The sequence below is a fragment of the Erinaceus europaeus genome, chromosome 7 (assembly GCF_950295315.1).
Source record: "Erinaceus europaeus chromosome 7, mEriEur2.1, whole genome shotgun sequence".
NCBI classification, from domain to species: Eukaryota; Metazoa; Chordata; class Mammalia; order Eulipotyphla; family Erinaceidae; genus Erinaceus; species Erinaceus europaeus.
Genome location: NC_080168.1, coordinates 10,154,501 through 10,177,999, shown reverse-complemented (window position 1 = coordinate 10,177,999; position 23,499 = coordinate 10,154,501). Strand labels below are relative to the sequence as shown.

The window sequence follows — 23,499 nt, the reverse complement described above, 5'->3', positions numbered from 1 at the left end:
TAAAGGAAAAGGCTCTAAGCATTTTCTTTACACCAAGCAAAACCATGACTACCAAAAATAATTTCCAAACTTCAATTTAAGATTATTTCTGCATCAGACCTATTAGGATCCCTAATTAAACATGAGAGAAAATTGGCTTATGTACAAAAAGAATGAACTGTCTCATGTAACTAAAATTCCAGTAGGTAGGACGTACTTAATGTTATCAGGACATATTTTTATTTTCTCTTACAGCCATTTTTTTTCCTTCTGTTCACTCCATTATGAGACAAGCTCCCCTCACAAGAAGGTAATGATTCTCTAGGTTCAAATTAAGCAAGGCAGAGTGGACTTTACTTCCAGGATGCTCCTAGCAAAACTCCCATTGAGAGCCATTGATTCTCATGTGTCATGTACCCATTTGTGACCTAATTGCTACTGGTCATCTGTGGGCTCCGTTATTCACACTGGAGTTGGAGGTGAATTGTCTCCTACTGAATTACTCGCAATATGAATAGCACAGAAAATGCTATTCAAAAGAGTGTGAGAACTAGATGGGGAGATAATATTGTGTCACAAAATCATTACATATACTCAATGGGGTCAGTTAGTAGTGAATTATCCAGGCTCCATTAAAAAGCACCCATCAAAATTCACTTTAGATTCTACATACTTTTCCCAAGAGCCATCTAGTGTTGTCTAAGCAACAACATTCCAAATATTTCTTGTTCATTCCATAGTTTCCTGTCACTTCCCATGTATCATTTCGCCCTCCTGCTATCTACTAAAGGAAAAGTCCATCGTAGCTACTACATTTCATATGTTCTAATAGACCAGCAATGCTGGGTCATTTCATCAGTGATGACTGTAATTTTATTCAGCCACAGTAGGTACCTATTTTTTTTAGGGATGTTCTGAGTTTAGCTGTTTTGCCCCATTAAAGTTGGTTACCTGTTAATCCACAAATAAGGATGCATATATTAGCGAGGCTATTTGAGTTGGGTTAATTAGATAATTCTAAATCAGGAATTCTAAATTAAGAGTAATGTCCCTTAGACTCTGTGGGGGAGATATTAAAAAATCCACTTGGCACCACTGAGCCAGGAAATTGCAAGACAGATGATTTTTGTTCTTGAGTAGTTCAGATAACAAGTTACCTCATTTCTCTTAAATTTACTTTCCAATTCCATGTAGTAGAAATTTAAAAATATTAGTTTTGCATTCTAATATCCAATTCACAATGATTTAATAAATAATGTGAAAGCATCTTGAAAAGTACTGTACAAAGGATTATCTATATGTAAAGTATTGTTACTTTATCTCATTTTAAATGAAGGCAAGTCCTGTGGGTGAAATAGAAAAATTATGTTATTTAGAGCAAAATAGCTCATAGGGATGAATTTTCAAGGACACCAAGAGTAATTTTTCATGTAAAATTGACTAGACTCATTTGGACAAGAAAACACAATACTATAGTAAGAATATTGTAAAGAATGAATGCCTTTTATGTTTCCTATGTAGTTTTTTGTTATCTGTGAACACTTTTTCATTGTGTACTCATGTCTTTGTCTTTTCACCTCAACATATGACTCTATGCCATCTTTGTAGTGATCTATTATTTTTAATTAAATTATACAATTAGCAAATTATAACATTTATCACTTACCTGAATGTTCATTTATCCAACAAATATTTGTTACACACCCACAAGTGCAAAGCACTTATCTAGGCACTAAAGATATAAAAATAAAGAAGTCAGATATCGTGGTTTCACAGAACTAGTTATAGCTTGGCCTTTCAAGCCTTATTTCCTGTTAATATTATTAAATATGTAAAACACACATGCAAAGAACTCATGTTAAGTGAGGTAAGTCAGAAACAGAAGGATGAATATGGGATGTTCTCACTCATAAACAGAAGTTGAAAAACAAGATCAGAAGGGAAAACACTAAGCAGAACTTGGACTGGAATTAGTGTGTTACACCAAAGTGAAAGACTCAGGGGTGAAGGGTAGGGATCAGGTCCTAGAACACGATGGCAGAGGAGGACCTAGTGGGGGTTGAATTGTTATATGGAAAACTGGGAAATGCGATGCATGTACAAACTATTGCATTTTACTGTCAACTGTAAACCATTAATCTCCCAATTAAGAAATTTTTTAAAAAATAGACACACTAAAGAAATAAAGGAACAAATAAGGCCTGAAAAAAATAACACATATGCAATCACCCATGTAAATAAGCCTGAAAAAATCGGTAGAAACAGACCAATGTGCAATCAGTGAGGTGGCAGCTACCATGTTCCTCTTCTTTCTTTAAAGAATCTTTAATAGAATCATTAAATTAAATTAAAATATCTCAAGAAACACAATAATTATAAAAAGCAGTAAAATACTATGTGGAAAACACAAGTAGAATCAGTTATTTTACTTCAGAAGAATGATTTTTTTTTCCTCAGATGCTCATTATATATGGAACGAGGGTTATTCTTGTGTCAGCTCTTTCTATGAGATGAACACACTATGTGACTGATCTTGAAAGGACCAACTATGCTTTCTGTGACTCTGACTTTTTATCTATAAAAAATAACACTCTTGTTGAAATAGTGTTTACATTCAAGCTAGCAAGTTATGAAAAAATCTGAACAGAGTACCATAAAATTATGTAATAATATATGTCATTATTTTACAGACATGTTTGTGAGATCGTTAGATATTTCAGCTCCTAAAGACTGATGTTTCTTTGTTGATTTTCAGTACATATTTATTTGCTTTATGAGTGAACATCTTGCTGATTTTAGGACTTTCTCTTTATCCTTTATCTTTGGTACTTTAATTGTAATATGTCTTAGTGTGCATCTGTTTGGGATATTGTTTTTGGAACTATTTGAAATTTATAGGCTGAATCTGAATGTCTGCCTCCTTTCTGTGTTTTGAAAAGTTTTCAGCTACTACTTCTTCAAATAAAAGGTATTTTCCTCTCCATTTTCTTTTTTTCTTTTTCTTCTGTTTTTTTCTCTTTTTTTTTTTTTTTTGGTCTCCAGGGTTATTGCTGGGGCTTGGTGCCTGCACCACGAATCCACTGCTCCTGGAGGCCATTTTTTCCCTTTTGTTACCTTGGTTGTTTTTATCGTTGTTGTGGTTATTATAATCGTTGTTATTGATGTTGTTGTTGTTGGATAGGACAGGGAGAAATGGAGAGAGGAGGGGAAGACCGAGAGGGGGAGAGAAAGATAGACACCTGAAAACCTGCTTCACTGCCTATGAAGCGACTCCCCTGCTGGGGGCTCAAACCGGGATCCTTCCGCCAGTCCTTGTGCTTTGTGCCACCCTTGCTTAACCTGCTGTGCTACAGCCCGACCCCTTCCTCTTCATTTTCTTTCTGGCATCTCATATGATACAGATGTTATTCCGGTTAATATTTTATAATTCTTTTCATTTTTCACTTTTCTGATTTTTTTTTGGGGGGGTATCCTTTATCCTGTGTCTAGGCTCACAGCTTTCTCTGGCTTCTGGAATGCTGTCACTGAGCCCAACTACTGCTACATGTTTTTTCTCAGCTACTATACTCATTAGGTCTGTGATTTGTGTTTGGATTTCTCTCATACACACTCTATTCTTGTAGAATTTTTATTTTGCTGATCTCATTTAATTAAGCACTATTATGATCACATTTTCTAGTTGTGTTGATGGTACTTACACATATTGAAGTATTGAAGGTTTATATTTTCCCCAGGGTTTTGTCTTCAACCATAAGTGTGGTTGAATGCATGTCTCATTATTTCTGACATTTCACAGAGGTTTTGAGTTTTGAGTTCATACATAAGTGTACATATATCCCAATATGTGGTTAACTTTTTCAAGGTCACGGTAGTACCCAACAGGCACTCTGCTACAGGGCACATAGAACAGGACAGATATGGGGAAACTCATACTAGGGAAGGTCTGCGAAGGAGGCTGGAGGTTCAGTCCCAGCTGGTGATAAAATGAGCACTTGAAGTAATTTTCTTTTTCTTTTTCCTTTTCTTTTCGTTTGTGCTGCTAGATTTATCAGTGGAGCTGGAGCTTGGTACCAGACTATGAATCCACTGTTCCTGGAGGCCATTTTCCTTTTTTTTAAAATTTTTCCTTTCTACTTTATTAAGTAGGATAGAAAGAAATTGAGAGGAGAGGTCAAGATAGAAAGGGAGAGAGAAAGCTAAACACCTGCAGACCTGCTTTACTGCTTGTGAAATGACTCCCTGCCAGTGGGGAGCAGTGGCTTACACCCAAGCCCTTATGTATGATAATATATGCACTTAACTAAGTACACAACCACTCGGCCCCCACGTGCACTCCAGGCCTGACTTGAAGTAGAATCTGCTAGCCCATAAGCCAGTATTGAGATATAGATCATGAGACTTCCTGAATAGTTTGTTATGTTTGAGGAGATCTGTGGGGTGTTTGTCCAACTGTAGAGCTAAAGATTATCAACAGTAAAGAGTGGCTGACATAGGCCAGGCTGGCTTGTCTGCCAAAACGATGTACTCTGGTTAAATATTATCCAGTTCTTTGCTAGTAGTGAGTGGAACTCTTCTGTAGAAATTTTCATCTGAGTCTTAATATGGAAAGTCAATTCTAAAATGGAGTTTACCAGTGCTGCAGTCAGCAAGATGGTGAGAAGTCACCAAATGGTACCTAAGGTTGACTCCAACAAAGTTTGTACCCTGTAGTTTCTACTTTTGTTTATTTTCCATTCCGTGTCATAAGTATAGGGTCATAGGACTGGGTATGTGACACAATGTCTTCCCAGCTCTGCAAAGTAAGTTCATGCACTTTGGTTATCACTTCCTGATAACAGCCTCTTGCTGCATCCTGAAGCTTCTTTCTATTTTTTTCTTCTTCTTCTGTTTTTTCTCTCTTTCTTTCTTTTTCTAGTATTTTATTTACTTATTGGGTAGGGACAGAAATAAATTGATAGGAAAGAGAGAGAATGACACTTTCAGCACTGCTTTCCCACTTATGAAGCTTTCCCCTGCAGAGGGAGACTGGGAGAGTGAACATAGATCCTTGCACATTGTAACATGTCTACTCTACCAGTCTCTATGGTGAAATTAATATCTGGGAGAGAGTACTTCTCTGTCTCCTTTCTACCTGGACATTATTCTTTTTATTCTCTCATTAGGGAATACCTATTCAGTCAGGTTTCTGATGGGTTTTAGACAAGTTTAGAAAACCAGGTTGATGCTGGAGTTCAGTGCACTTCATCTTTTCTGGAGTATCTATCCCATTTTTCTTTTATAGAGGGTGAGAGAAAGAAAATGGTAGGTAAGGAGAAAAGTAGAGAAGGAGAGAAACCTACAGCACTGTTTCACTGCTGATAAACCTTCCCTCCGGCAGGTGGAGACCTGGTGTTTGAACCTGGGTCTTTGCACATGGGTTTTCCCTCTCCCTCTCCCTCTTCCTCTCCCTCTCTAATTCGCTCCCTTTCTCCCCCCATCTCTCTCTCTCCCTCTGTATCTTTCTCTCTGAATTTCTCTCTTATAACCAAAGTATAGGCCCTGGTAGTTTTCATCTCAAAGAATAAACATTGTCTCTTTTTATCTTTTCCTTTTTGTTGTGTCTATATGAGATGAAATCAAATGGTTATGATGTATAGATCAAACATATAGAGTGATGTATGCTAATTGCTCATCAGTAAAATTGGAGGAAAAAATAAAAAGAAAAAAACCTTGGAACCACCTCTTTTAAAATGTAGTGAGAGGGGGCTGGGCAGTAGCACAGCGGGGTAAGTGCACATGGCACAGAGCACAAGGACCAGAGTAAGAATCCCGGTTCAAGCCCCCAGCTCCCCACCTGCAGGGGGGGTCACTTCGCAAGTGGCGAAGCAGGTCTGCAGGTGTCTATCTTTCCTCCTCTCTGTATCCCCCTCCTCTTTCGATTTCTCTCTGTCCTATCCAACAACAACAGCTATAACAACAATAACAACCACAAGGGCAACAACAAGGGCTACAAAATGGGAAAAATAGCCTCCAGGAGCAGTGGATTCGTAGTGCTGGCACCAAGCCCCAGCGATAACCCTGGAGACAAAAAAAAAAATGTAGTGAGAAAGAGTGTGCTTATTGTTGTGGAAGAACTTGAGTCTAACTTCCACTGGGCCCTGTTCCAATTGCAAAACTGCCTCCAGACAGGAAAGGGCAATCAAGCTTACTTATCCCCTTAGGTGAAATCAATTAGAAAACACAGGTGAGTTCTACACTCCTTCTACAGCAGCTCTTAGGATTCCTAAAGCCAAAAAAAAGAAGAAGAAGAAGTCTTTTGTTTCAGTAATGGTGTGAACCAATTCAGTCCTAGCCTCTCTATTTTAATAGCTTTGCTTAAAGTCTACTTTGCCTATTTACATTGCTCAGTGCAATGCTTTGCTTTGACAGGACAAAATAAACACTTGTGATAAAATGGGTCTGAACCTTCTCCTTGGTACCTGGTGTTCCCAAATATATATATATTTTTTCTGCAGGCAGTTCATCAATGTAATCTTAGGAGTTGTTTCAAATAGTCCAGAAGTCCCCATTTCCTCAATCCAGAGATTGGAGAAAGAATAAATGCCAGAGACCTTTTTTTTTTTCTCTCTTTTAATAAGTGCCTTCTTTCTGTTTCTGTTTGTTTGTCTAGTGTACTTGGCGACCAGATATCTGCCTAGTCCAGTGTGCAAGAGGGAACAGACCAAACCGCACCGATTGCATCATCTTTGAAATCAACAAATTTTTGATTGGACTGGAACTGGTGCAGGAACGGCAGCTCCACTTGGAAACAAACATCTTGAAAGTGGAGGATGATACAAACTGTTCCTTGTCTTCCATCGAGGAAGACTTTCTCACTGCATCTGAGCACTTGGAGGAGGAAAGTGAGGTGGAAGAATTTAGGAATGGTGAGAACTTTCCAATAAAAATGAATCTGCATGCTGAGATTAGTCACCTTATAAAAATGTCTAGCTGGAACTCCAGGAAAGTTTCAGGAGACCTTAGTGCAGCTGACACATCACAATCTTCACTTTGTGAGTTCAGGGAGGGGAGGAGAACAAGAGAACACTCAGGAATCATGATGATGACTAATGGTTAGATGGCTCCCGTCTCCTTAAAGATGCCTTAGGGATCCTGACAGAGATGTGTTTTAAAGAAAAAGTTCTTCCTCCTGATGAGAAATAGAGGTTATTACTTGGAGGGAAGGAAACTTTTCTACGACTTGCATAGAAGCTACCAGTGAGATGAAACCATTCACACTATTCTCAATCGTAACATTATCTCCTTATTTAAAAAAAAATGGGGGGATTTATGGTTTTTAGTAAACAGTAAATACAAGTGTTGCTACATGTGTAAAATTTCTCTTTTTTTTTTTTCAAAACACTACCCCCCACACACACACACCCCTAGGTCATCCTCTATCATCATGCACCAGGACCCTAAAGCTCCCCTATTCTCCCGGCCCAGAGTATCAGCCCTGTGAGAATGTCATACATGAGAAACTATATCAACTGCAAATGCTGGAGGGACTGTGGGGGCAAAGGAACCCTCCTGAAATGTTGGTGAGAATGTAAATTGGTCCAACCTCTGTGGAGGCTAGAATGGATTTACCCTATGACCCTTCAATTCCTCTCCTGAGGATATTCCCTAAGGCATGAAACACACCCATCCTAGCATGATCTTACTGGAATTGTGAAACCCAAATTCATTAATCTGATATTTCCCAGTCTCATTATCTATGTTCCACGGGCAGTACAGTGTTGTGAGTACTATTACATTTACGATAAGTAACTATTCACTACTACAGTTAACAGTTTTTATTATGAGAACATGTGGGAAAGAATGCAAATAGTCCCTAACAATCTTCATTAACTCCTTTCAGTGATAAATCAGTTCATCTTCCCTGCTCTTTATTACAGAGAAAGGAGTAATGTGTTGGGTAAAGATACTGTTGCCCTTGTTCCTTGAAAGATGACTTGATGCAAAGTTCATGGTAATACTTTGTAACAAGAGACGCTATGGAACTTGCAGCAAGTATTCTCCCTCTGCCTTCTCTGCCTGCGAGGGAGCTCCAAGGCGCAATTGCCCTATGCACATTTGCCTTGCGAACTGTAAGCCAGCTCTCAGGCCTCAAACACCCTCTTTTCCTACTTCCTCTTCTTTTATTTCTGCCTTCTTCAAAAACTAATCTGTTCAATGATGTGTCATAATAAAACCCAGAGCTTTTCCACACTCATTTTTCTTAAAGATAAGATTAGATATGTTATCTTAAAATTAGCTATCTTAAAGATTAAAAAAAAGGGAGTCGGGCGGTAGCGCAGCAGGTTAAGCATACCTGGCACGGAGCGCAAGGACCTGAGTAAGGATCCCGGTTCAAGCCCCCAGCTCCCCACCTGCAGGGGAGTCGCTTCACAGGCGGTGAAGCAGGTCTGCAGGTGTCTGTCTTTCTCTCCCCCTTTCTGTCTTCCCCTCCTCTCTCCATTTCTTTCTGTCCTATCTAACAACAATGACATCAATAACAACAATAATAATAACTACAAAAATAAAACAACAAAGGCAACAAAAGGAAAAATAAATAAATAAATTTTTAAAAAAAGATTAAAAAAACAACTATTTTTGAGGGGGAAAAATACCTAATTCTTTTATACATTTTATCAGTTTACATGACTGCTGTAGTCATCTGGACACAGTCTTCTCATCCTTCCATGACAGGTGTCTGTACACCACTTTTATCACCAACTTAAGTCCTTCTTCACCATTTTTTGTATTTCTTTAAGGCATTTTTAGAAATAAATCCTTATATTAGACTCATGAGAATCTGCTATCCAAAATGTAATATTTTCCCTTTACTAGGTAACGAAAATGTAAATGTCTCTGCCAATGTTTTGGAAAGCAAAATGCGAAAGGAGTCCACCCAAGAGGAATGGAATCCCAGCAAGGAAATGGTGCTTTACACTTTGAAAGACAAAGGTGCCAGCAAGTACCAGACACCGTTGATTAAAATGGAAAGTTCTCTGGGAAAAGAAGCAGAAGACAAAACCTTGCAGCATCTGGATGTCTCAGCCAAACTGTTAACATGGAAAGGTGACACTACAGAGAATGAGAAACCTATCACCAAGCATTATCATTCAGAAAAGTCTACTGGCCAAGTAAACAAAACACAGGCCCAGTATACTCCAGGTGATTCTTATCTCTCCAGGATGCTTAAAAAGGCTGGACCTTCAGCGTGTGGTCCAGTCACAGAGCTTGACTACAGTAAAGACCCAGGGTCCGCTGAAAATGGAGTCAACTCTCTTCCTCCCATACTCAATGGAGAGGCTACTACTGGCCTGTATGCGACAAATTTGGCAGAATCCGTACTACAAGATGCATTCATCAGATTATCTCAGTGTCAGCCTACGCTGCTTCAGGAATCTGCCATCAGTGTTCCTGTCGGGAGTCCCCTACTTCCCAGTGGCTGTTCTACAAGCAATACAGTGGTCCCTCGCTCCTGGGATGAGCTCCCCAAAATTGTTATTGTTCAGAGTCCAGAAGGCAGTGATGCTTCTCTGGAACCCAGCATCTCCTCATTGTCAGAAGCAGACATCTCTGTTGAAATCTCAGGTGTTCCCTCTGGACAGAACTCCAGCAGACACCCCCAGAGTGCTGTAGAAATAGCACTGACATGTGCGGCCACTGTGATCGGAACTATTTCCAGTCCACAGGCCACAGAAAGATTCAAAATGGAACAAGAATCCCTGGTATCCAGATACTCACTGGAAGACGATGTACTACTGCAGACTCAGACACACCAAATGCTCAAAGAACCTTCCATTAGTGAATACTCCTTTCCATCTGCTCTGTGTGGCATGACCCAGGTGGCAAGTGCTGTAGCCATCTGTGGCCTGGGTGATACAGGAGAGATGAAGAGCCCTGAGGCTTCAAGTGGCCTCTTCTCTGAAGCTGAGGACTCCACGGCCACCTCTTCACTTGGCACTCTGACAACCAGGAGGAGCCTGGAGCTAGGGAGTGAAGCCATTGCAGAGGCATTGCTCAAGGAAGCCTCGCTGGTTTTAACTAGACCAGATACCTACAGCAGCATCGGGGAGCTTGTGGGATCCATGACTAAGCGATTCATAGACACGGCTTCCGAACCTCAGGCTGTGGGCTCAGCAGACGTCCCCAGAAATGAACTGGCACAGACCCTGTCCAACATCATCCTGAAGCATTCCATGGATGAGGCTTACCAGAAAAGTCAGCCACATGACCCCAACAGCAGCAAAGGCTCATCTGAAACTCTGGACAGCTTAGTGGAGACCACAAATCAGCTGCTCTTCAATGTGATATGCTTCACATTCAAGAAGATGGCGCACATGATTGAACATGGGGAAGGCCCCACTGCTCTTTTCAAAGAAACTGTCAGATGGAGGGGAACAGAGCGAGCCTGCCAGCCCACAGCTCAGCCTGCCAGCCAAGCATGGACCAACGCCACCGAGTCCTCCTGTGGCCATCCACTTAGCCATCTGCGGAGCACTGGCCTTGTTATCCCTGACTTTGTAGATGACATGCATTCAATACAGCCAAAGCAGGATATCAATGGCCCAGCCAGGCCAGGCCTCTTCAAGAGCCCCAAGCTGCAGTCTGAATTGCCGTGCAATCCAAGAGCACCTGACTGTTCAATGACTAAAACTGCCGCCAGGGAATCCTATCTGAAAGGAAGTGTGAGACAAGATGCAAAAACCTTTCATCCATTGCCCTGCTCCCAGGGGAATGAGTACAGAAGCTCTTCAGGGGGAGAAAGGTCACCAGCACAGGGTCCCCAAGGTGCAGAGGTCAGCATCCCTCCAAACATCCAGGAAAAGTACTTGTGCATCTCACCTGTCAACAGTGAGGCTCCAGTGAGCCTGTCCTTGCTAGGCACTGACTGGCTGCTTCCTGCCCCAGCGATGCTGCAGACAAAGCACAGGGACGTGGGCTGCATTGCAGAGTTTGCGGAAGAATTAGCGGAGACCATCGTTTCCATGGCAACGGAGATGGCAGCCATCTGCCTGGACAACTCCAATGGAAAGCAACCCTGGTTCTGTGCCTGGCGGAGGGGTAGCGAGTTCCTGGTGACCCCCAATGTGTCCTGCAGGATGCTGAAGAGGAAGAAGGATAGCCAGATGGGTGGCGTGGCAGTGAGGAAGCACAAACCACCAAGGCTCAGTGAGATCAAGAGGAAAACAGACGAACATCCAGAGCTGAAAGAGAAGCTGATGAACAGAGTGGTGGATGAGTCTGTGAACCTCGAGGACCTCCCAGACCCAGTTAACGTGTTTGCCAACGAGGTGGCCGCCAAAATCATGAATCTCTCAGAGTACTCGGTGGTAGATGGGGTCTGGCAAGCCCAGAGCTTCCCCCGGGGCCGTCTGCTCAGTGGGGACCACTGGAGCCGACTGAAGGCCTCAAGCTGTGACAGCATCCCTGAGGAGGACTCCAGTTCCAGGGCCTGTGCCCATGGCGTGGGCTTGATGAGCACCCTGAGCCAGCCTGTGAGCAGGGCCAGCTCCATGTCCAAGCAGTCCAGCTGTGAGAGCATCACAGAGGAGTTCTCCAGGTTCATGGTCAACCAGATGGAGAATGAAGGGTGGGGGTTTGAGCTGCTGCTGGACTACTATGCAGGCAAGACCGCCAACAGCATCCTGAGCTCAGCCATGCAGCAGGCGTGCAGGAAAAATGAGCACCTGAGCGTGAGGTCCAACTGTCCGTCTAAGCAGTCCAGCACTGAGAGCATCACCGAGGAGTTCTACAGGTACATGCTGAGGGACATGGAGAGGGACAGCAAGGACAGGGAGGGCACCTCCTCCAGGAGGAGCAGCCAGGACTGGAGCCCGGGCTTCCTGTCACCCTCTCTGAGGTCCCCGTTGTGTTACAGACAGTCATCGGTGCCTGACAGTAGGTCCCTGGGCTCTAGGCTGACTGTGAATGCACCCATCAAGGCCAACTCCCTGGATGGCTTTGCTCAAAACAGCCAGCAGGACTTCCTCAGCGTGCAACCAGTCAGCAGCGCTTCCTCCTCTGGCTTCTGCAGATCTGACTCTTGCTTGTATCAGAGACGGGGAACCGATCAGATCACCACCATGCTGATCCGTGAGACCTGGGCCAACTCCATCCAGGCCCTCATGAGGAAGAACAAGATCATCTCGGATGATACAGAGGCCAGGGATGCTGAGCCTGGCTCACCGGTGAAAGCAGACACATGTGTGAGCAGGTCAGCCTCCAGCAGAGCGCAAAGCCGGCCGGCTCTTGTGGTCCAGGAATCTGCCAATTACCCAAGGAGAGACTCTCTCTCAGAGAGCAAGCACCCCCCAGTGAACTCTCCCAGCAAATGCATTCCTCTCATCAACAGCAGCATGTCAGATTCCAGAAAGGAAACTTCCTGCTGTGAAATGGTTTCTCCAAGCCAGCCCCAAAGATCTGTTTGCTCAAGAGAAGTGCCTTTAATTCAGATCGAAACTGACCAGAGAGAAGAGTGTGCTGGGGAAACTGAACAGTCCCTTTCCAAAAGCAGCCCCCTGGAGAAAGCAGAAGAGGCTTTGAAGGAAGAAAAAGTCACAGCAGACATGGTGAGGGTTGGAGACACTGACCTGAGCAGCTGGCAGGCCCACAGGTGAGTGAATGTTCTCTTAGACTACACGGGGATGTACACCACTGGAATTTGCTTCTTAGCTAGTGTATGGTCTACATTTCAGAAACTTGACTGATATAAGAGATAGTTCATGAGACAACAAATGACTTTTCTGTCTTAATATACACCTACAATAGAAAGTTGAGGGTGTTTTTTATTATTATTTCTCAAATGAATTAATTAACGCATATAACCAGAGGAAATAAGGTGTCATTCTCCACATTAAAATAATCTTCCAACATTGGAGAGATAGCTCACTTGTTAGCGTCTGTTCCTAGGCATGCCCTACCTCTCTATAGCTCTGTCTCTCTTTATCTCTGTATCTGAGTGAATATCTCACATGTGGGAGACCCCTATCATCCTTCCACCTCAACCCCTCCCCCCAAAAGTTATCTTTCATAGCATATATTTTTAAAGCTGAATCATAGGAGCTGGGGAGATAGCTTTTATAAAGATTTATGCAGGGGGACTTTTATATCCGATGCACCAAAGGTCCTGGGTTCAATCCCCAGCACCATCATCTGCTAGAGTTGAGTACTGCTCATAAATAAATAAATACATACATAAATACATACATACATAAATAAATAAAATTGAGTCATGGCAATTTTTCAAACAAAAATAGAAAATTTCTCATTTAAAATGTTAAATTTAGAATGAGTTTTAGGGACCAGGAGATTGTTTCCCCAGTGAAGAGATCATCTTATCATTCTTGAAAGAATCCTGTCATAATACAGAGAGGAGAAGGCATGAAAACATATAATCAAAAGAATCAAGAAATTAAACCCAATGAAAACTAGTCAAGCTGATAAAGAAAATATATCATTATATCTCACTTCCCCAGCTCTGGACAATACTGATATTTCAGACCACCAGAAAGTGTATAAAATGATGATACTTTTTACTTAAGATAATTGAAGAATTGAAGAAAGACAACAACCAGTGTATAATCCTTTAGAACTAGCTTAAATTGAGATAGGAGTAGATGGAAAGGTTTTCTATTTTCAGATTCCAGGTGTGAATCGAGTCTCCTTGCCAAGGAGATAATAAAGCAGTTGTGACTTTTAGTCATGATGGTTGTCTAGTTAGGAAGCATGCATAACCTGCGGACTAATCGTTCTATATAAGTTCACATCAAACAGTGATTGTGCCTGAAGTTAAGCAGAATGCCTCACACTGTGACTGGGTAGGTGTCTAGCTGGTAGAGCATGGTACCTGCAAGCATAAGACTGCAGGTTTGATCTCTAACGCCACATATTCCAATGCTGTATATCCTCTCTCTCTCTCTCTCTCTCTCTCTCTCTCTCACACACACACACACACACACACACACACACACTCACACACACACAGTTTTAAAAATGCATTTTGAAGAAAGAAAACTAATCATACAATTTTGATGTAAAGGTCACTGACATTATAGTTAAAATACATCATCTGAGGAATTTAAGAAATCTTAGGAACTGTTATGAATGAAGCCTCTCAAATCATGGTATGGGTTTCTCATCTGGCTTTCTAACAACAACTGAAAAAAATGTTTAGTTACTAGATTAAGAAATTCAAGAGCTGTGTCTGTTCAAAACAGAAAGGCTAAGTACTGAAAACAGCATTAACTATTGCTACATTAATACAGATGTAGAAATAGATTTTTTTTTAATTGCCACCAGGGTTTTGCTCAGGCTCTGTGCCAGCACTACAAATCCACTGATCCTGACAGCCATTTTTCTTTCTTTATTTTTTCTTTCTATTTTAATTGATAGGGCCAAGAGCAATTGAGAGAAGGGGGGGTAAAGAGGGCAAAAGAAAGATAGACACCTGCAGACATGCTTCACTACTTGTGAAGTGTCTCTCCTGCAACTGGAGAGTGGGGGCTCGAACTCAGGTCATTGAACATGGTAATATGTGCACTCAACTGGATGTACCACTGCCAAGACACCCATATAGAACATCATTATAGACATGAAGTCCATTAATTTATGTCAAAGTGTCATCTGAGCAAGCTCTCAAATTTCTCTAGATTAGTTTACTTACATAACAGGTGGGAATAATAATTACAATTGCATCCTAAGAGAATTCTTGGGTTTAAGTGAAGAAATGCTCATAGATCTATTAACTTTGCCTAGCCTACTAAAAGAATTCAGTAAATGTTTACCTGGTAGTGATGGTGATTGGGTTGGGACATGTACATGCCTTTATTCTGGTAGATTTCTCCCCAAGCCTGTTATTACAATGTGAAAACTGAACTGGAAAAGGTTATTCACAAGGGGAAGATTTGTCAAACTTAGATGACATTTCATAAGCTCAGAGTTATTTTTAGTGGCTATGACATATCAAAATGGCTAAATACATAACTAAAATTCCCAGTGAAAAAGTTTCTTTTTTCCCACACATACTCACACAAGGAAAGTAAGGTGACACAGGTATACTTAATTCAGCTCACAGATGGGCAGGTATTATGTCCTGAAGATGTTTTTAAGCTATGAGAGACATTTTCATAAGTTAATAAATGTGTTGAAAAAAATAAACCAACATTTTCAAATATAAATATGTAAACTTTTTAAATATTTTATTTTTTTAAATTTCTTTATTGAGAGATTGATGGCTTACAGTTGACAGTAAAATACAATAGTTTGTACCTCCATAACATTTCTCAGTTTTCCACATAACAATTCAACCCCCACTAGGTCCTCCTCCTCTGTTATCTTTAAACTTTTTATGCTTATTTTTTGACTTGATAAAACAGTAACAACTTCAACTTTCATAATGGAATTCTTTTTTTTTTTTATAATGGAATTCTTGCTCCAATGAAAATACCTCTTACATTCTAGACTGAAAAAATTGTCCACGCACTTATCATAACTTAGTTGTAAAGAGCTTCAGTGATTTAAGGTAGTCCAGTAGATTCAAGATTTCTTTCCCAGTTTTCATAAAAAGTGTTCTCACATTGATAGGCAAAAATGTGGCTTTTTGTTTTTGTTTTGTATTATCAATGGGTTTACCTATGGGGCTAGGTGCTTGCAGGACTATTTAATTTGAGAGGGAAATTTTTAGTAATATCACAATAACTTAAAGAATATATGTAGAATTGCAGCAAGGAAGGTTTCCCAGTGAGCAGAATACAGGACTTGTGTGTGCATGAGACCCTAGTTCAAACCCTGGTGCCTCAGATTCCAGAGAGATGCACCGGTTGGTCTTGTTTGTCTGTCTCTGTTTTGCTTTCATGCAATGAATAAAGATTAATATTTTAAAAAATAAAGAATATTTGATGTGCTCATAGATCTGCTTCAAAGGCATAAAATTAGAATGATAATGTGTTGTATATACACAGATAACTATATATTCTAGAGTATAAACAAGAAAGCATTGTGTGGTGTCAAAACCGAAAGAAGATGAGTATACTATCTGGTTCAAGAGAGAAAGAGATAGCCTTAGTAAGGAGATTCAAGAACTCGTGAAATTCTTGGCTGAGTTTTAAGTGGTTTTAAGCAGAATGCATCAGGAAAGAAAGGTATTGGTCTTATGATTTTCTTTTTGTTTGCCATCAAAATGATCTCTGGAGTCCAATGCTTGCATGATGACTTCACCGTTCTCAGTAGCATTTATTTATTTATTTATTGATTGATTGATTTATAATATAAGAGGCAGAGTAACAAAGAGGAAGAGAGGCAGAGAGACATAAGGAGAGTCACCTGCAACTACTCCACTGCTTATGAATCTTCCGTCATCAAGTACGGACTAGGGACTTGAACCCTGGCCCTTGTGCTCTACCAGGTGTACCATCATTTGGTTCTTTATTTAATAGTTTTATTTTCTGATTTATTTATTCCAAAATCCCTTCTGAGTTGACTATTATGACTTTTCTTAAAGAGTCATCATTAATATGTCAAAGTTGACTAGGTGGTGGATGGAAAAACAGGGATGAGTAGCAGTTGGAGACAATGTTCAGGGCCCCATGTTGGTCTGTGTTTGAGGCAAAGGGCAAGAGGCAGGAAATCCATGGCGTAATTGAGATCAACAGAGAGTTTTATGTGCTAAATGGTAGCAGAGAGTCACGTAGATCTCTAGCTAGATGGACTGTAAAGTACAGTTTGATTTCAGAGAATTCTTTTATTGACAAGAGTGAAAAAAAAATGCCTCAAAACTACTCATGAGACAACAATGTGGAGACATTCTTAAGAGGGTTGGGCAGTGGTGAAACAAACCTGCAGGTGTTTTTTCCCCTCGCTATCTTCCCCTCCCCCTCTCAATGTATCTTTGTCCTATCTAATAAAAAAAGGAAGGGGTTGGGGTGGGGAATGGCTGCCAGCAGAGGAGGATTCATCCTGCAGGCACCAAAACCCAGCAATATCCTCAAGAGCAATTTTAAAAAGGTAAAAACCAAAGAGTCTGGACAAGGATAAATAGATGGGGTTTAACTCTCAGAAGACTATTATAGCATTGTCCAGATAAAGGAATATAGTAATGCCAATAAGTGTCAAAACTCTAAGCCTAATCTCTGATACCAACTCTTGTTGTAATGTTGGAAAAGTCATTCATTATCACTTGGTTTCTTCATCTTAATCTTCAGGGAATCTCTGTGGTTCACAAACTAGAAGTCTAGCTATTTAGCCTCCAAGTCAAGATAATTTTTTGAGAATAGCGATAGAGACAAGAGACAGAGATAAGGCTGGGGAGACAGCATAATGGTTATGCAAAAGCCTTTCAAACCTGCAGCTCCAAGGTCCCAAGTTCACTCCCCAGCACCATCATAAGTCAGAATTTAGCAGTGTTCTGGTCAAGAGAGAGAGAGAGAGAGAGAGAGGAGAGAGCTTACTTTAGTGATGAAGCTGAATGAACATAGCAAATTACTGGATGTAAACAGCAAGAAAGAGCATTTAGAAGACTGGGAGATTTAAAACCCTCTCAGAAAAGTCAGTAGAAATAAGAACCACAAGAAGAGGATGAGAGAAGAACTGGAATTTGTTTTAGATGTAGTGATTTTAAAATGATAATAGGACGGCTTGAATATGTTTGAAAGATCAATTAGGAAAAAGTCCAGAGTTAGGATGGAGTTCAGATTTAAAAACTATTTTCAGACGAGAGTAGACAAGTTCACTGTGGTATGGCCATAGACTGGAAACTATTTATTTTGAGAGAGAGAGAGAGAAACAGACTAGAGCACTGCTCACCTCTGGCTCATGGTGATGCTGAGTATTGAACCCGGTAAAAGGAATTCTCTAAAGCTTGAGAATCTTTTGCATATAACTATTATGCTATCCTTGGATGCTCTTTTTTTTTAAATTTTTTATTTAAGAAAGGATTAATGAACAAAAACATAAGGTAGGAGGGGTACAACTCCACACAATTCCCACCACCCAATCTCCATAACCCACCCCCTCCCATGATAGCTTTCCCATTCTCTAGCCCTCTGGGAGCATGGACCCAGGGTCGTTGAGGGTTGCAGAAGGTAGAAGGTCTGGCTTCTGTAATTACTTCCCTGCTGAACATGGGTGTTGACTGGTCGGTCCATACTCCCAGTCTGCCTCTCTCTTTCCCTAGTAAGGTGTGTCTCTGGGGAAGCTGAGCTCCAGGACACATTGGTGGGGTCTTCAATCCAGGGAAGCCTGGCCAGCATCCTGGTGGCATCTGGAACCTGGTGATTGAAAAGAGAGTTAACATAGGAAGCCAAACAATTTGTTGAGCAATCATGGATCCCAAGCTTGGAATAGTGGAGAGGAAGTGTTAGGGAGGTACTCACTGCAAACTCTAGTGTACTTCTGCTTTCAGGTATATATTTTGCAGTAGTTTATGGATACGTGTGCACATAAGCTCTCTCTCACAGAAACTGGTGTATATCTAGGTTATGGGACTTTGTTAGAAAGTGAACTACCTGAGATGAAATTAGAGTGTACTGTTAAAGGAAAGGTCTCACCCGAGTAATGAAGCTGAAGGGTTGTCATTCCACACGTGAAGTCTCTGGACACAGGCTGAGGTGAAGCATGTTGAGGTGGCAATCGTTGCGTTGGTTAGGTGGTGATCGGCGAATGCAATATTATTTGGGTTGGATTGGGAGATGCATACGGGAAAGTGGGCCCTATCCAAGGGTGCCAGGACTGGGGGAAGTAGGGGCTCTATAGTGGAGATGTGAGGTTCCTGCTGTCTTAGGGTTCAAAAAGACAATCGATAGTTAATGTTATCATCACATTATTTGGGAATTGGGTTAACTTTGAAAAGTCCTTTTGTTATGGTTTGCTGTACAGTATCCAGTATCTTGTATACAGCTGTGCTATTGGATGCTTCTAATCTACTTGGTCTAGGCTTTTGAGAGAGTCCGCATATCAAATACACAGCCTATATATTAAAAAGATTCAGTTTGTGTTTTGAGAAACTTTGAGACATACAATTGATTTTCCCCCTCTCATATTAATTAACTACTGATTTATATGTCTACATTTTGCTAGGAGTGTACATAAACACCATTCCCACCACCAAAAGACTGTGACCCATCCCTCCCACCCACTCCCACCCCCCACTGGCCCAGGAAGCTGCATGTCTACCCCTCACCACTGGGTTTTTACTTAGGTGCCCTACTTACAATTTGATCAGGTCCTGCTTTTAGTTTCCCTTTCAGATCTTCTTAGTCAACTTCTGTTGATGAGTGGGATCATCCCATACTCATCTTTATCTTTCTGACTTAGTTCACTTAACATAATTCCTTCTGCTCTGTCCAAGATGGGTCAGAGAAGGTGGGTTCATTGTTTTTGATAGCTGCATAGTATTCCATTGTGTATATATACCACAGCTTTCTCAGCCACTCATCTGTTGTTGGGCACCTGGGTTGCTTCCAGGTTTTAGCTATTATGAATTGTGCTGCTATGAACATAGGGGTACACACCTCTTTTTGGTTGGGTGTTATGGAGTCCTTGGGGTATAACCCCAGGAGAGGAATTACTGGATCATATGGAAGGTCCATGTCTAGCCTTGTGAGAGTTTTCCAGACTGCTCTCCACAGAGGCTGGACCAATTTACATTCCCACCAGCAATGTAAAAGGATTCCTCTGTCCCCACATCCTTTCCAGCATTTGTTGCTGCTGTTCTTTTTGATGTATGCCATTCTTACAGGAGTGAGGTGGTATCTTAGTGTTGTCTTAATTTGCATTTCTCTGACAATCAGTGACCTAGAGCAGTTTTTCATATGTTTGTTAGCCTTTTGGATCTCCTCTGTAGTGAATGTTTTGTTCATATCCTCTGCCCATTTTTGGATGGGGTCATTTACTTTTTTGGTGCTAAGTTTGCTGAGCTCTTTATATATTTTGGTGATTCGTTTCTTGTCTGATGTATGGCATGTGAAGATCTTCTCCCATTCTGTGAGGGGTCTCTCTGTTTGTTTAATAGTTTCTTTGGATGTGCAGAAGCTTTTCAATTTGATGTAGTCTCATTGGTTTGTTTCTGCTTTAGTCTTCCTTGCAATTGGGTTTGATTCATCAAAGATGTCCTTGAGGTGTATGTGGGAAAGTGTTTTACCAATGTTTTCCTCTAAGTATTTGATTGTTTCTCGTCTGACATGTAGGTCTTTGATCCATTTGGAGTTGATTTTTGTTTCTGGTGAGATAAAGTGGTTCAATTTCATTCTTCTGCATGTTACAACCCAGTTTTCCCAGCACCATTTATTGAAGAGAGCCTCCTTTTTCCAATTAATCCTTTGAGCCCCCTTATCAAAGATTAGATATCCGTAGGTGTGGGGATTTATTTCTGGGCTTTCAATTCTGTTCCACTGGTCTGTGTGCCTATTTTTGTTCCAGTACCATGCTGTTTTGATGATGATGGCTTTATAATATAGTTTAAGGTCTGGGAGTGTAATGCCTCCATTTCTGTTTCTTTTCCTCAATATGGTTTTGGCAATTCTAGGTGTTTTCACGTTCCAGATAAATGATTGTAGTGTTTGTTCTATTCTTTTAAAGAAGCTTGGTGGAACTTTGATGGGTATTGCATTAAATTTGTATATGGCTCTGGGGAGAATATTCATTTTGATGATATTTATTCTTCCAATCCATGAGCATGGGATATCTTTCCATTTCTTGGTATCAGTTTCTATTTCCTTGAGTAGCGACTCATAGTTTTCAGCATACAAGTCTTTCACTTCTTTGGTCAACTTTATTCCTAGGTATTTGATTGATTTTGCTGAAACAGCAAATGGGAGTGATTTCTGGATGTCTTCTTCTTCAGATTTAGTGTTTGCATAAAGAAATGCCACTGATTTTTGTACATTGATTTTGTAGCCTGATACCTTGCTATATTGCCTAATAACTTCCAGTAATTTTCTACTGGATTCTTTAGGTCTTTCTATGTATACTATCATATCATCTGCAAATAGTGAGAGCTTGACTTCTTCCCTTCCAATCTGTATTCCTTTTATTTCTTTCTCTTGCCTGATTGCTATGGCAAGAACTTCCAATACTATGTTGAAGAGTAACGGTGACAGAGGACAGCCCTGTCTAGTCCCCGATCTGAGGGGGAATGCTTTCAGCTTCTGTCCATTGAGTATGATGTTGGCTGTAGGTTTGCTATATATAGACTCCACGATCTTGAGGAATTTCCCATCTATTCCCATTTTTTGTAGAGTTTTGAGCATGAACTGGTGTTGGATTTTGTCAAAGGCTTTCTCTGCATCTATTGAGATAATCATGTGGTTTTTGGCTTTGCTTTTATTGATGTGGTGAATGACATTGATTGACTTACGGATGTTGAACCAGCCTTGCATTCCTGGGATGAATCCCACTTGGTCATGATGAACAATCTTTTTGATGTGTTGCTGTATCCAGTTGGCCAAGATCTTGTTTAATATTTTGGCATCTATGTTCATCAGAGATATTGGTCTGTAGTTTTCCTTTTTTGTTCTGTCCCTATCAGCTTTTGGTATCAGGGTGATGTTGGCTTCATAAAAGGTAGAAGGGAGTATTCCTGTTTCTTCAATCTTATGGAAAAGCTTAATAAGTATGGGTACTAACTGTTTCCTGGAAGTTTTGTAGAATTCATTTGTGAAGCCATCTGTTCCAGGACTTTTGTTGTTGGGGAGATTCTTAATAAAAGTTTCAATTTCTTTGTCTGTGATTGGTGCATTTAGATTTTGTAGTTCTTCTTGGTTCAGTTTTGGAAGTGCATAGGTTTCTAGGAATTGTTCCATTTCTTCCAGGTGCTCTAGCTTCGTGGCATATAGTTCTTTATAGAAGTTTCGCAGGATTCTCTGGATTTCTGTGGTGTCAGTTGTGATACCTCCTGCATTGTTTACAATTCTATTAATTTGAGTCTTCTCTCTTTTTTGTTTGGTGAGTCTGGCTAGGGGTTTGTCAATTTTGTTTAATCTTTCAAAGAACCAACATTTGGCTTCATTGATCTTTTGTATGGTTCTTTTATTTTTGATGTTGTTTATTTCTGCTCGAACTTTAGTGATTTCTGACCTTCTGGTTGCTTTAGGGTTCCTTTGTTCCTCTTCCTCTAAGTCCTTGAGGTGTGCAGTAAGGTCGTTCATTTGAGCTTCTTCTTGGTGTTTAATATGTGATTGTATGGCTATAAGTTTCCCTCTCAGTACTGCTTTAGCTGTGTCCCAAATATTTTGATAGGTTGTGTCTTCATTTTCATTAGTTTCCAGGACCATTTGAATTTCCTGCTTGAGTGAGTCTCTCACCCAGTGGTTCTTAAGGAGCATGTTGTTTAGTTTCCAAATTCTGTGTCTTTTAATAATTTTCCGTTTGTTGTTAAATGTTAGTTTTACTCCACTGTGGTCTGAGAAGATACTTGGGATGATTTCAATGCTCTTGAATTTATTGATGCTGTCTTTGTGGCCTAACATGTGGTCTATCCTTGAGTATGTGTTATGTGGATTTGAAAAGAAGGTGTATTCCAGTTTTTTGGGGTGGAGGAGTCTGAAAATGTCCAAGAGGTCTAGTCTGTCGATCTCTTCACTCAATTCTCTTGTATCTTTATTGGTTCTCTGCTTTGTTGATCTGTCTAAGTGTGAGAAGTGGGGTATTGAAGTCTCCCACTATTATTGTATTACTACTGATGTATTTGTGAAATTCTTTCAGTAGATGCTTAATGTATTTAGATGGTCCCTCGTTGGGTGCATAGATGTTAATAATTGTTAAGTCTTCTTGGCTGATTGATCCTCTAATCATTATGTAATGTCCTTGCCTATCTTTTATTACTTTATTTAATTTAAAATCTATCGTGTCTGAGATGAGAATGGCTGTTCCTGCCCTTTTTTGTGGTCCGTTAGCCTGTATGATAGTTTTCCATCCTTTCACTTTAAGTCTGTGTTTATCTTGTTGTGACAGATGGGATTCTTGCAAGCAGCATATGGTTGGGTTATGTTTTCTGATCCATCCCCCCACCCTGTGCCTTTTGATGGGTGAGTTTAAGCCATTGACATTTATTGATATTATGGATTTAATGTATTGGAGTGCCATTGTTCTAAAAAAAATTGTTTGCTCTGATATATTGCAAGTATTATAGTGATTTTCTTGTTTATAAGAGGTCTTTTAGTACCTCTTTCAGGGCCGGCTTGGTGATGGTTGCCTCCTTTAACTGTTGTTTGTCTAAGAAGGTTTTGATCCCTCCATCTAGTTTGAATGAAAGTCTAGCAGGATATATTATCCTTGGTTGAAACCCTTTTTCATTCAGCGCTCGATAGATATCTTGCCACTCCCTTCTGGCTTTTAGAGTTTGAGTGGAGAAGTCTGCAGATAATCTTATGGGTTTTCCCTTGTATGTGACTTTTTGTTTCTCTCTTACAGCCTTTAGGATCCTTTCTTTATCCTTACTTCTTCTCATTGTGACTATGATGTGTCTTGGTGTCTTCAGGTCTGGGTTGCTTCTGTTTGGTACTCTCTGGGCCTCTT

General features: G+C 40.6%; 1 protein-coding gene across 7 annotated transcripts in view; it reads left to right on the top strand.

Annotated features, from left to right (window-relative positions):
* Positions 1-23,499, top strand: part of SPHKAP (SPHK1 interactor, AKAP domain containing) — a 127,150-nt gene that overhangs the window by 89,593 nt on the left and 14,058 nt on the right. For all 7 annotated transcript variants that reach the window (XM_060193690.1, XM_060193688.1, XM_060193687.1 and 4 more), the window contains 2 exons: positions 6,629-6,884; positions 8,830-12,604. In XM_060193690.1, the coding sequence (XP_060049673.1) occupies positions 6,629-6,884; positions 8,830-12,604 (4,031 nt within the window). The remainder of the gene's footprint in view (positions 1-6,628; positions 6,885-8,829; positions 12,605-23,499) is intronic.